This window comes from Augochlora pura, chromosome 2 (assembly GCF_028453695.1).
Source record: "Augochlora pura isolate Apur16 chromosome 2, APUR_v2.2.1, whole genome shotgun sequence".
Classification (NCBI taxonomy): domain Eukaryota; kingdom Metazoa; phylum Arthropoda; class Insecta; order Hymenoptera; family Halictidae; genus Augochlora; species Augochlora pura.
Genome location: NC_135773.1, coordinates 14,554,513 through 14,568,727, shown reverse-complemented (window position 1 = coordinate 14,568,727; position 14,215 = coordinate 14,554,513). Strand labels below are relative to the sequence as shown.

The 14,215-nt window shown below is 44.5% G+C and overlaps 1 protein-coding gene across 3 annotated transcripts in view; it reads left to right on the top strand.

The window, feature by feature from the left end:
- Positions 1-14,215, top strand: part of LOC144474596 (FH1/FH2 domain-containing protein 3-like) — a 294,352-nt gene that overhangs the window by 257,526 nt on the left and 22,611 nt on the right. For all 3 annotated transcript variants that reach the window (XM_078189652.1, XM_078189662.1, XM_078189672.1), the window contains 5 exons: positions 1,449-1,568; positions 3,675-3,809; positions 4,652-4,794; positions 8,755-9,022; positions 9,492-9,615. In XM_078189652.1, the coding sequence (XP_078045778.1) occupies positions 1,449-1,568; positions 3,675-3,809; positions 4,652-4,794; positions 8,755-9,022; positions 9,492-9,615 (790 nt within the window). The remainder of the gene's footprint in view (positions 1-1,448; positions 1,569-3,674; positions 3,810-4,651; positions 4,795-8,754; positions 9,023-9,491; positions 9,616-14,215) is intronic.

Sequence of the window (14,215 nt, the reverse complement as noted above, 5' to 3'; positions counted from 1 at the left end):
TAATAATTTAATAGAATCGTAACTTATGCCAGCGTGATGACGAATTGTAAATATCATTTTTGAGAAATGATAATAAGAATTAACCTACTAACGATGAATACAAAATAATGCCGTTACCGCATAACGACAGAGCATAAATCCACTTTGTAGTTGACATTCATCAATCGTTTATCTGTTTCTTCCTTCTGATAAATAAATGATCGAACGCTTGCGAACGTTTCTTGACGAAGTCGTTTCAGTTCAGAATAATTAATTGCTACAAATGGGTTAAGTGATCAATAATGGCATTGCAGAGTACGACGAACTGAAAACTGTCCAACAAATTTGACGCGTCAGAGTTTCTGTTACTTAGCTTCCAGGGAGAATCGAAGGGGGAGAACGGCTCAAACTCGGTTTGACATTTCGTTCAAAAGTTTATAATGCAGAATATAGACGTTCGAATTTCTGTGTAACAGGTTACGTTTACAGGTTATCGGAACGCAGAACCAGCGTTGAACATTGCAATTAATTAAGACTGCGGATCTTTATACTAATAACTTGCTGCATCGATACTAAAAACTGTGAATCACTCAGAAATGAGTGAACTCCGCTCTTTAACCCTTTCGCTACGGAGCGCATTACTGAGTAGTTGACAATAAGATACGAAATTCAACGAAGTAAAAGTCGTTTCTTGTTCTCTAAGTTTTACAATGATATTTATTATATTTAGTAACATCATTTTGCTTTCTAAAATATAAAAATTTGCAATCATAATTTATTTTTTTAAAGATTATAGTCAACTGTTTGTTGATTAACAAAAGTATCTCATGTAAAGTATGGAATGAATGTATATGTATGATATGAACATATACGCTCTTCGTATATAAATGGTCATTCTTTGAGGTCGTATAGATATCTATGGGTTAATAATTTTAAAGAGTTAAAAGTAGTATCCTTCTGTTAACATCTTGTTATAAAAGCCGCAGTCTATTAATTAATGACACCAGTACGCCAAAGTCGATGTACTAATTAAAATGGGGATTGAAATATTTCCATATTTTTGGGTTCTCCGAAACAGCTGTTCCCGAGAGGCTTGATAACCGGCAGAGAAACCACCATCGCGATGGTTTTCGATCCCCGGTTGCATACCGGGGACGCCGTTCCCCCTTATTACCGCGGCCATCCTTCGGAAAGCTTCTTTGACCGTCAGCGTGCATCCAATGTGCGCCGAAATGATTTCCGGCGGAGTAGTTGTCGCCTCTGGGAAGAGCAAACTGGGTAGGCTGTGTGGGGTAGTAGTAGGCTCGGTGGCGGACGCGTCGCGACGGGAATTCGTGGAAAAGGTGGACGATCGGCGGAGGCCGGCACAACGAAGAGAGCCGTCTCTCTCTCTCTCATCCTGAGCCGGCGTTGCAGCTGGGAAACGCGGCTGCGAAAGAAATAATCGCGAACCACCTTTGTGACTTCAGGAAATTGCGGAACCTTTGATGGATCTGAAGCAGGGAATGGAGACCCTCCGAGTGAATAAAACGTTCCGCGGGATTCTGAGCACGCTCCTTTCGATCGGGATATTCCTCAACGGAAATGAGGTAGGTATTGAATGCCAGCCAAATGATATCCGCTTAATCCGTCCGGCGGAGACGGCGTTCGCGCGGAATCGATATCCATCCGCGTCGATAATTTTCGTGTAACCGTCCCGCTCGACACAGCGCGGAAAGAAGGGAGCGAGAAACCAGCAGCACCGGATCCGAAATTCGAATTCCGACCGGGCCCGGGGCTCGTTCGCTTGGACCGCTGCCATGCTACCGAAATCGGAAACTCTTGACCTATCGCGTTTCCCTTTTGTTCGATAATGACGAAACGTCGGCGGCGTACTTGTTACGGTTTGCACAATTTGCGTTTGTGCGGTCCGCGCGGTTTCGAGCGAGTACCGTTTTCACCATTCGTCTAACCGATGGAATCTCTTTGTGCTTAAGATCGCGGAATTCCGAGCGGTTTTCACCTGGAGTTGGAAACGTTCCATTTAACTTTTTACGGCGTTATAACGCTACAACTATCTATGATAAGACAAATATATACAATATAATTAAATTGAAACCTCATATAATTTCGGTTATTGTAAATAACAGTATCCAATAATAGTTGGTAACTTTCTGCATTAAAATTGCCTCTTTTGTGCCGTATAAAAATGAAAAATTCGCCGAGTTATTTCAACTAGCGACTGAACAAGTACACACCTTAATTACTTCCGAGAAAAGCACCTTTGCAGAAATTGCGGAACAAACAAACCGAACCGGGTCAGTGTTTAAATTTTAACCGGATATCTGATCGTCAAATTGAATAGCGCGATCTTGTCTTTACCGTCGATGCTCCTAATGAACAGAAAAACTGGCATCGCGCATGGTAGTCGCTCGAAACGACGCGATGCCAGCGCAAACATAGCCGGTAGAAATAAGTGTGCTGTTCAAACCGCTAGAGTCGCATTAATGACGAAAATTATTGTTTAAACCAAGCAAACAATGCTCGGGCTGCCTCGGTCGGCAAACAAGCCGATGGCTTTCGTGTCCGGCGTAGTTGGATGCGCGATATCAAATCACACAAATGGTAGATTCGCACGAATGTTCGTGCGACGTTGTGCGTACCCGCTGGCTGATCCGACGCCCGGAGCTGCGGCTCCTTTTCGTTCGTCGTCGTTCGCTTCCGTACGAATATATTAACCACCCCGATACCTTGGTGCCGTCCGTCTAATAATTTCTTATCACCCTGTCGCGTCGTTGTTCGTTGTGTTTTTACCAGCTACGCTTATTCATCGAGCGTGCTGTCGTTGCGTCCGATGCGAGTCGCGACTATTTCGACTCGGTCGCCGTTAAATTAGCAAAAACGTACCCCCGGTTGAATCAAATTTGTTATTCAGCTCGTTAAATTTTTCTGCAGAATTTCGCGCGACCCGCGCGCACACCGCGAGCCAGAGGTTAATATACCTTCTGGTTATCAACTCTCCGCCGGCAGTCGAATCTTTTGCCGTCTCTTATTTCCCAGCTTAAGTTCTTATTGCTCTCGACTGAGAAACCTCCGAGGCTCTTAACTTCCAAATCGCTCTGCAATGGCAATAAAAATTCGACTTCAACCGGCGGAGATTTAAACACCAAGACGCAGAAAGTATATCAGCAACATTCGTTATTGTGACATCATTGAGAGTCCTCTTTTCTTCGTCTTCCTTCTTCATCCTTTCGTCAGTTGTGCAAATTTCGATGCCGATGTTCTTCGCAAGAAGAAACATTTCAACTCTACAAATCCTAGTTACAAAAAGAATAGTTTACCGTTCAATCTCTCGCTAAATATCGTCGCGGAAGATCATGGCGTCTACGTGACGTTAAAGAGACTAGGACGGAGAAGGAAAAGCTGGAGATTCGTTGATAACTTTCATAAATTTGGACGATAAAAATGTTCGGTCGGACGGATGGCACGAGCGGCATCTTTTGAAGGGCCAGGTACGAGGGCGGATATCGATTTCAAGTTTCCGCGAGAATTATGTTAGACGGGGAAAGTGGCCGGAAGCGTCCGGCGGGAAGTCGGAGAAGCCTGAAGGGTCGAAGTTAGCCGGGCCGGCACACGAGTTTCCGGGCGTCGCGTAACGCTGACACGTCCTCACCTCACCTCTCCTCTCTCTCTTTCTCTCTATCTGCCTTTTTCAGGTGAAGGGCTTTCAGCTGGAATACCTCGCCAAAGTACCTGAAGTGAAGGATACGGTTCACAAGCACTCGCTGCTTCATCACCTTTGCCACATGGTGATGGAGAAGTTTCCGGATTCTACGGATCTCTATTCGGAGGTGAGTGCCACGCCGCCGCTTTACTTCCGGATAAAACTTTAGTTTCGTTCGTCGTGGCGTCCCCGCCCGCCCGACGCGTCCTAGCGGACGACCGGGCCGCGAGGGCGGGAGTCTTTCCAATCGCCGCAACACGGAATAACCGGGGCTACATTCGCGAAATCGCGAGCAGAACTTCCTGTCTCCCTGTCTCCCGTGACTTCCAAGTTCTTCGCGAACTGTCTGAAACGCTGCTCCGTGGAATCGGGCACGCCGCGATACTAACTCCCGGCTCCCGTTTAATTGGAGGCCAAGCGGAACCCTCGCGCGAGCAGCGTTTTCAATTTGTCGTCGCGCAAACTCTAGGAACATTCTCGCTTCAGTCCTTGGAATTTTGTCGCGCAGCTTGCGATTTCTTTTCTACGCTACGTTTTCAAAATGAATCTTCTCTACCTAATTCGTACATTTCGCTGTACACTTGGCGAAGCAATTCGATTATAATTCGAAATAGACGCGGTCTCCTAAAGATCTTCTAAAATTTCATTTCCTAGCGACGTGTTCTCTAATTAAAAGATTTGTATTTATAGGGCTGTTAAGCACACTTTTAATAAAATTTATTAGATGATGTTACTATAAGAAATGATTAGTTAATGTATATCGAAGACGATCTATCGGTACACGGTTGCAACGAATCAAGGCCATCAAACAATTTATTAAGCTTCCTCACTGTAAATTACAGACTTTCAAATGATCATAAAATCGTTGGATGATTCGATGAATATCGTGGCGTCCAGTAGATTTTTATACATTGTGTCGCAAAAGGCCGTTTTCAGCGCGTAATCGCGAGCGATGTTGGTGCTGTTTAGATCGGAGCCGTGACGAGGGCCTCGAAGATCGACTTCGACGAGCTGGCGTCGAACATCGGCAAACTGGAGAGCGAGTGCAAGGCATCCTGGGACCACCTGAAGCTGATCGCGAAACACGACGGCTCCACCATGATGAAAGTCAAGTAAGTACCTGTCGGAAACGTGTTTTCGATCCGCGTGGACGCCCGCGCTCCGTTTTCGATTACCGTCGGACACCTACGGCTTCGAGTTTTCCTCCTCCTCCCCCCCCCCCCCGCCTTTTCTTGCAAACTTCTTGCCGCGGAAATTCGACAGAGATCCGAGAAATGTTCGATAAACTCCGCGACAGACTTTTTCCCACGGACGGAAACTGGCACCGTTCCAAATGGCGCCACCATTAATTACTGAAAGCGTATTTCTTCCTTCCTTGGTCCGACTTCCTGCCCGGTCCCTTTAACTCCCTTTTTTACCTCATCCTTTTTCTATTTCACCTTATCCTGTTCCTAGTTCGAGTTTCGCGGTGGATCTACGGACCTCTTATCTGTTCATCCTCGTTTCCCAAGCCCGTTATCTATGTATGGAAGTCGGCTATATCGAACACTGTTTCGGCCCTCCTTTTTTCCCCTCTTCATTTTATCCGCAGCTGTTAACCTCGCGGAGGTCGTGGTCCGAAAAATTGCTCGTTGAACAACATTAGAGCTACCCGTAAATGGAGAAGACGGTCCAAATGCGAGCTAATTGAAACAAAGAGTCGCGTCGAGTGCTACGTTCGATCGGCAATGAAAATATTAACTTTGAGAATATTAACAGATTCGACGGTAAATTCTGAAACAGATATGCTAATCCATGTTGTCGAGCATTTATTTTCGACCGCTGTCAATTTCTGTCGATATTTCCCAGAGATTTCCAATTTCAAAGCAAAATCTCCGCCTTCCACGTTCATCGATCACATTGTCGAGGTCTCTTTGTTTACGTCCGAGAGCGAGTTTTAATTGCTCGTTTAAACTACCCGTAAAACATGTAAACTACATCCCGTTGTAATCTATATGATAATCCAATCAAGCTGAATTCAGTCGGAATCAGATTTCAGGGCGTAATCTGTTCGATCGGATGTTGATAAATTGGTGGCATCACTTTTTTACTATCCGTCCCGTCGACGTTCGTAACGAATATATTCAGATCAATGAATATTAAAACCTTTAACGTAGAATTTGTCTACGGAGGTAGAATTCCCTTTGCTGTAATCGGGGTAAATGAATTCTGGAATATTTATTTTTTTAAATGTCTTTACTTACATTTATCTGTTGCACTTTGTCGAGTGTTATCTCATTACTTGCTCGCGATAATGTATTTTTCATTAATAATTAATATTAAATAGCGAACTCCAGAGTGTGAAAATTAGGGCTCCACACTTTAAAAATAAATCCAGATAAATAGTAAATGAGTTTTCTAAAATCCGAATCTCCCGGTTTGCATTACACTTTCCTTTAGGCCTCTCTGCTTGGACAATAATTATGTTCACCGGCTCGTCTCGTCTCGGTTCGGTTCGGCTCGACTCGGGTCGGCTAGGCGCATCAGCCCTCGGCAGGATATGAAGCGTTACTCGAGCAACTGCTACTTATGCGTGTCCTCGTCCCCCTTTCCTCTCCCCCGCCATCGAGTTCCCCGCCGACGTTGCAATTAAGTACGAGATTTGTCAGGTCCCCGGCACCACTATTGTTCCCCCGTTCACGGGGAACTGTAAATACGATTAAACGCGTCCTAACGCATGCTACGGGAACAAAGGAGCTCGTAAACGGGCAACCTTAACGATGGCCAAGAGCTGCCGCGGGAACAATACCGAGAACATTCGGACTAATTGCCGATTGAAAATCCATTTCTTCCGTTGTCCGCCTCGTACAATGGATACCGGAGTGGATTCACGGCAAGCGCGGGATCGGGAAAAGATGACTTCAATGATTGTCTTCGCGCTGTCGACAAGGAAATATATGCTGACTCGCCGAGCCATTTCAATTGCAAAAGTATGGTAATCATTTTGGACGAATTTTAAAATTTGAAACTTCCTCTCTGCATTTCTTTATTTTTCTTTAAAACTTAATATAGGACTTTTTGAGAGGATTCTTTGAATTTCCGTTTTTCTTCGATAAAACAGTTAAAATTGCGCACTGAGTTTTAAGGATCGTCGTACAGGGAATACTTCTATCATGAAGCCCAAGGTAAATTCGGTAGCGAAACAAATTTGAAAATCTTTTTAATCTAATGCCTTGAATTATAACATCGTATTACGCGATGAAGATTTCGTACGGAAACTGCTACATATAAAACTTTATTCGTCTATTTTAAATGGAGATGACATTTAATTTGCCTATTATCAATACTTCATAATTAAAGTTAATACAGACGACGTATAATAAATGTAAATTTATTTCCTATTACCAGAGTTTCTTCGCGAGACTGGAGTTTTAATTAATGCAGCTCTGAAAAAATCCAATTTAAAGTATTTTCAAGATGAAACACGTCTTCCCTTTCTCAGTCAGAATATCGCACTTAAAACATTTTTGAGAGACGGTATGCACGACGAATTATAAAAGTGAAGATTCTAACTTTTAAAATTGAGTCCAATTGTACAAGCTACACAGTTTACACCGAATAATCGACGAAAGATTCCTTTTTGCACGACCGACTTCAAGAATATCGAAAGCTCAGCGTTCGGTCGTGCACTTTCCAGAGTGCCACGGTATTTTCTATTTTGTTGAACGGGGAAGCGGTCCGTTAATACCGGCGTGCTTCGCGTGCCCGTGCTAATTAACTGTAACGGGACGTCCTAAATGTCGGCCGAGTTAATTCGTTTTTGTCTCGGCGATCGTCTTCCTGGACCCTTAAGCTGTGCGTATACTCGCAACAGCCGACTGTCCCGAGTAATGGGGATTTTTTCATGCAAAAAATTCGCCACGGTTGATTGACTGCGTCTTCATTTTATAATTACTCGTTAGCCGAGCCGTATTTTACGGCGGGCGTTTTGAGCAGCGTGTAAAAGACGCCGAGTGTGCATATCGGATGGCCGAGGAAGGGTTTACGGCGGACGGGCCATTTGCTCGCTGATCAATCTGATTTCACCTTTTAGTTCACTGTTCTCGAAGAAGTCGAATGCTAGGTTATAACTAATTATTTGTTAACAATTCCTCTTTCGTTTTCGAGTATTTAACGCTTGATTGGCCACGTGATTTTTACTCCCTTTTGGAGGTAAGCAGAAACGGGAGCACGTTACAATATGGATTTTGATATTAATATCAATATTAATATTCGTAACAGAGGCAAATTTGTTTAAAATCGTAGAAATCAGATTTATAAGCAGAGAGATTTAAAGATTTGAAGATTCTAATGAAAATGGACGTAATGGTGTCTTGAGATTTCAAGCTTCTTCTTTTGTAATTCTAGATCAATTTCTTCGTCGATCGCAAAAATACTCTTGCCAGTTTTTGACTCTGAATATAAATTTTCCGATTTAAAAAAGAGCGAAAATTATTGCAAGACTATTTTATCGGGAATTAGATTCGTCGAACATAGCAAATTCGTCGTACATAGCAAGTCGTATCGGAACAAAAATCACGCGTCGATAGAAGCGCTCCTGATTCGCAAAGCCGCTCGCTAAAACCTAAGAGGCACCGTGAAAATATGTATATACACATTGGGCAAACAATTTCTGTCATGTTTTCCAATTCCACCCCCGATCCATGTAAAATTGGGACGTTAAAAGAGTCAGTACAAACGAAGCTTGAATTTTAAACGGTCAGCGGGCGCGCGCTCGCGCGCGTTCACGGCGAAAACGACAAAAACGGTCCCGGCACAAAATGTTCGAAAACAACAAACAGAACGATACGAAACAAAACAAGAGAAAACAAAAAAACCAGACGTAGAGAAACGTGTGTGTGTGTGTGTGTGAGAGAGAGAGAGAGAGAGAGAGAGAGAGAGAGCGTGTGTGTGTGAGTGTGGAAGGGAGATAGAAAACGAGTAGGGTATCACCGAATAGCACAGTTTGTTAGCAGGATTTATTTCATTTTTCGGAAAGACAAAAAACAACGGTTTTAACCCGGGGGGCTCGACGTCCCTCTCTGTTCATTCAGAATGTCGGACTTCCTGGCGGACTGCGCGGAGAGGATAATCGTGCTGGGCATCGTGCACAGGCGGATCATAAATCGATTCCATAAATTCATCCTCTGGCTGGGCACCCCGTTGCACAGGGTGCAGGACACCAAACCGAACGAGTTCTGCCGTATCGTGTCCGAATTCGCGTTGGAGTACAGAACCACCCGTGAACGGGTGATACAGCAGCTCGAGAAAAAAGCCAATCACCGTGAAAGAAATAAGACCAGGGGGAAGATGATCACAGAGGTGAGTTACAAGTCGGGTCTCATATTTTTCTTTGGTCCCGTGGTCGCTGAAAATCTTTCGGAGCCACCGGCTCCGCTCTCATCAAATACAGTTATCGGAGCGTGAAGGGCATTATGGTGCTCCTTCCCCTCCCTCTCCCCGTTCCGCTCTTTCTCTTTCTCTGTCTGTCTGTCCATCTCTCTCTCTCTCTCTCTCTCTCTCTCTCTCTCTCTCTCTCCCATCTCTTTCTCTTTTCCTGTTTCCCTCTCCCGAGCCTCTGTCCCCCCACCACCACCACTGTTAAACCTCTCTGTGCCAGTGCCTCACCCTCCGGCTAGGGGAATAAATTGCTTTTTTGCCGCGGGGAGAATCAATTTCTTTTCTTGCCTACCGTTGCATTAATATCCCGCTTGTCTCCGTTTTCATTTCTGCAATATCGTCGAATACGCGGCCGCATCTGTGAACCCGATGTCTCCTCTGATCGTTACAGGTTGGCAAGTTCAGGACGAAAGAGGATCGCGCGGACGCGGAGCTCAGGCAACTGCTCGGAAGCGATATCTCCGACGTCGAGAGTATTCACGGTACCTTACCTTGGAGGAGACAGAGGAAAGATGGTGAGTATCCTACTGACCCCTTCCCCTCCTTCTTACTCTTCTTCTTGTTCAACCGATCTCTTGCTCCCGCTTCCGCCGCCTTTTCTTTTCTCTCGCGTCGCTCCGGAGCGCGACTCCTTTTGTCGCCAAAATTTCATTCTTCGGCTGCGACGTTTCTCAAACGATATTTTTCTTTGGAACAACAACTCTTTAAAACTTTGAGATTACTATTGGATGTTGTAGTTTTTGTAAATGTTCATTCATTCATGGTTACTTCGTACGAATGCATAATGTACGTAACTTGCTGTAGAAATTTTAGAAGTGCGTTTAGTATCGTAGCAATGCTAAAGACACGTAATGTTACAACAAATCCTGAAATAAAAGGAAGTAAACATTATGAACCACAAACATTTAAACAAAAGTACATGCTTCTATCCCCATTTGCTAATAGCTAGAAATAAGTAACGTCGATGAAAAATATATAATTTTGTGAAAAATATATTGCTTAGCTTTACCTAATCAATTATCTTCGCAGTGCATCCCTTTTAAATAATTTAAATTAAAATCGATTAAAGTATACAAAGTCAATTTTGATCCACGTAGGAACATCATAAAAAGGTCGAAAGCTTATAGAATAAAATTATGGAACTACCATAAAAGACATGAAAAGAAATTAGAGAAGAAAAGAAATTAGTACGGGCGAAGATTCAGACAAATGCGCGGGGCGCGGCCATTAAACCGGTCTCGAAATGCATTCGAAAACAGCATCGGCTACCGATGGGAAACATTTGCGAGCCATTTTGCGACGGTTTTTCCTCCATTCGATCCTGATCGATCCGTCCGTCGGTGTTCCCAGCATCGTCGTTATATTAAACGAGAATAATCGGTGGTCCGTACCGGTCGGCCGAGCGTCGGGACGCAATTTGCAACATAAATCCCTTTTCCGCGGGTCACATTCATTGATCGTGGCATTCTAATATCCTGCCCTCGACAAGTTTCATATTTCTACATTACGCGGAGTCTGGCCTCGCGAAGCCGGCGAACACAGGCCAGAACAGAATAAACGCGAGGCAATAAAACGCAATAATACCGGGCGCCCGTTTTGTCCCTCGATCGGAGGACAGAAATCGTTGCAGCGATTTACACTTTTTGTCTCGACCCTCCTTCGTCGCATAGAATTTCTAGGGCCAGTATCGGGAATGTCCAACCTAGTTGAAACATTTTTTGCAACTTCAAAAATCATGTCTAACGCCTTAAAATACAATTTCTAGGTACTCTCTTGATTTATTTTTCTTTATTTTAGTAGTTGTAATGAATAGACTGTGAATTTTATGTATTTATGACAGGAACGAGTAGATCAGATATAAAACGAAAAATTTATTTGAAGAATTTAAAAATACTATTGTGCTCCTATTGACTCGTTAAAATTGTTAAAAAAGGAAATTAATATTTCTGTAGCTCCTGTATCTTTGTATTGTATTACTTTTTGATTATATTACTATGAAATGTAGAATCACCAAATGATATCTTCGAATTGATTAACTGCATGATGATGACACTGTATCTACTTGCACATTTCATGCACATTTTCCTAATATGAATTCATCGTAGTACAAGATTACGTGGTCACTTTACAAGAGCTTTCGAGTCGACAAGATTTCATTCAAATGTGCCCACATCCTTCCTCGCGAAACTGAAAACCTTCGCTTGCAAATGTTGCACACGTTCACCGCGCCTCTCGGATACACCGCGAGCAAAGGATTTTTTCGAATCGGGAACTTGCTGGGTCGGGAAGAGAGAGCCTTAAGCCCTCAAGCCCCCGCCTCTCAGAGATAAGAACAAAGTGCGAAAATTTCTCCTCGTTCCGGTAATGTTCTAGCCGGTGGCGGTGCGAGATAAATGCCCTCCTTAAGCAAACGTTCTCGAGAGCCAAGAGATACTGGGGATAGCGGGGTACTCATTTGACGGGGTTACCGGAAAATGAAAAGTAACGACATCGAGATTTCGGGGGACATCGGTGACCCCGTTCCACCGCAAAAACGCGGGGTCGGAGTTCACCGCTGGTGTAAGTACGTCCGCCGGGCGCAGGGTGAGTTTCCTTCCCTTCCCGTGGCTCTCGCTCGCCGCGGCTCCTTTCGGCCGACTGCACCCGGAGATTTTTCCTCGGTCCGCGGCCCGGCCTTATATAATTTGATTCTTCAAGATGTTGCGGACTTTATCGTTTATTGGTGTACGGCGTGTTCTTCGATCCTGTGACCCGGTTTCGGTGCCACAGCTGGTTGCACGAGACTTCCCAGACAAACAACTTCGAATACGGAACGTAATGCTTACTTGCTTCTTTTCCTAATTGCACGATCCGTGCGAAACGACTTCTGTCTGTCGACCAGGAAATTTCTCTTTCTAAGGCGACCACTTCGGTGAATGAACATTTTAGCTGCGCGTTCGTTGAAATAATCGTGAGTGCGCTTAAACTACCAAGCTCGGGCATTTCATAACATATTTCTAGTATTTTTGATAGTTATATATATATATATATATATATTTTTTTTTAAAATATAACGTAAGATTTAGATAAATGTTGAGATATATCGTTAAACTTTTATAAAGTGATACCTGCAACGTATCTGTACGTGTACAATAAAATCGCCGTATATATTTGAATGCGAAAACGTTAAACGTTACATTTTCATACAACGCAGGAAATGTTCATTCACTGGACAAATCAGCCTATATAAAAGAATATCATAATTTCAATTGGTATGAAACATTCATTTAATTTGCAATTTAAAGCAATTCTTCATATAGTTTCTACAGGAATTTTATTCGACAAATATTCATTTTTTTCACAATAAAAACCCATCGAACGCCCGACTGCAGCGAAAACGATCATGTATCTTTTACTTTATAATGAATTGTTTCTCCAATGGCGCGTAAACAGTGACCCACAAACATTCGTATTAAAATGCTGCAGCCGAGCCGCCTGGTTACCCGAGCACCGAAACAATAGATTCAGAATTCCTTCGAGCGCGATAGGGCGCGTCGCGTTTAACGGAACGCTGCGCCTAGGTGGAAGTCGGTTACCAAAACAAATAATAATGTCGCGTTAAGCAAAGCCGCTTCCAATTCCCGGCAAGAAACGACCACCCGGCGCATTATTCCGGGAAGCTAATGTTCCCGCATACTTCCATTAAGTCGGAGAATCCACGAGCCTCTCGCAAAACCAGCCTCGGCGCCGTGAATTATTGAACGACCTGTAGAAACAGCGAAATCGCGAGTGTCGCGAGCGAATCAAAAAACATTGTTCGCATTCGTTACACCGAAAGGGAGAACGGGAAAAGAGGTAGACGGAGAAAGAGAGGGGGAGAGAATGAGAGAGCAATCTCCGCAGACCTATCCCGGCAGCCGGCAAGACACCGTCCCGACGTTATCGTGGCACGCTCTGCCATAACTTCTGACATTTCATCGTCGGAATTAGCCATCAGCGGGCGCCGGGCGATGATCGCTGGAAAACGTCGGACAATGTAGGAAACTGATAGCGCGGAGGTCACGCGAGATCGCCCGGGATTATGGTCGCGAATACTGGCCCCCGGGCTGGCGACGGAATTTTTATCCTCTCTGACTCGGGCAGACAGATCCTGAGGTCAGAAGCGACCGTGCAACTGACATCTTTTTGTAAATGATCTGAAATCTAACGCTCCGGTTGATAAACTTTTAAGACATTCTAACAAATCATTAATTCATTCTTTGCGGTATGATTTCCTTTGCAGCTGCTTCCTTTGATTAGCGTTCCTCTTACTAAGCTGGTAAAAATGACCGATTATATAATTTTTGTGTCAAAGTTTCCTGAAATTAGAAAGATTCCTTCAGTTCGTTCTAACGCTGGTTATACTTCTAAATTTTTCATTGTATTTAGCAAACTAACTATAGAAATTGTAGTTGAATTCGATCATAATCATAGGAGAAATTCAAATTGGTACATTTAACCCCGGTCTAGGAAAACGTCGGAGGTCAAAACTACTTCGCGCCATCCCCCCCTTCACGGCTCGTAAACTTACGCTGGGCCTCGCGCATTACCGTGGCCTGCAGCCATCGTAACTTTTCTTCCCCTTTTATTCCTGTGTATGCTCCCCTATAAAATACCTAAACGGTCTGCCTAAGTCGTCCGCGCGGAAGCAAGCGAGAGAGCGAGAGAGCGAGAGAGCGAGAGAGAGAGAGGACAACACGCCAATCCTCTTCTCGGCTTCCGGCGCACCTGGGAACGATTCCGCGCGGATTCCGGCACGCATCCCGGTGTCGCGGGGATCACGATTTGTCGCGGCGGATTCCGCACGACCCGGGATTCCTTCTGCCCTTTATTGCATTCATATCCGTGGCCTCCCGCGGACGGTTTCGTATCCGCGCCGAGATTGCCACCGAGTAAAACGTCGGACGATCTCGACGACTGGTTTCCCGCCGGCGCGCCGACGCTGACGCTGACGCCGTCGTCGTCGTCGACGTCGCTGGTCGCGCGCAGCTCGTCCCCGGATCAGCCCGAAGGATTTAGAACGTTTTAATGAAACGGTCGCCGCACCGGTTCGGCAAATATTACCGGAGATAGGTCGGGAATAAAGTGGCGGGATTT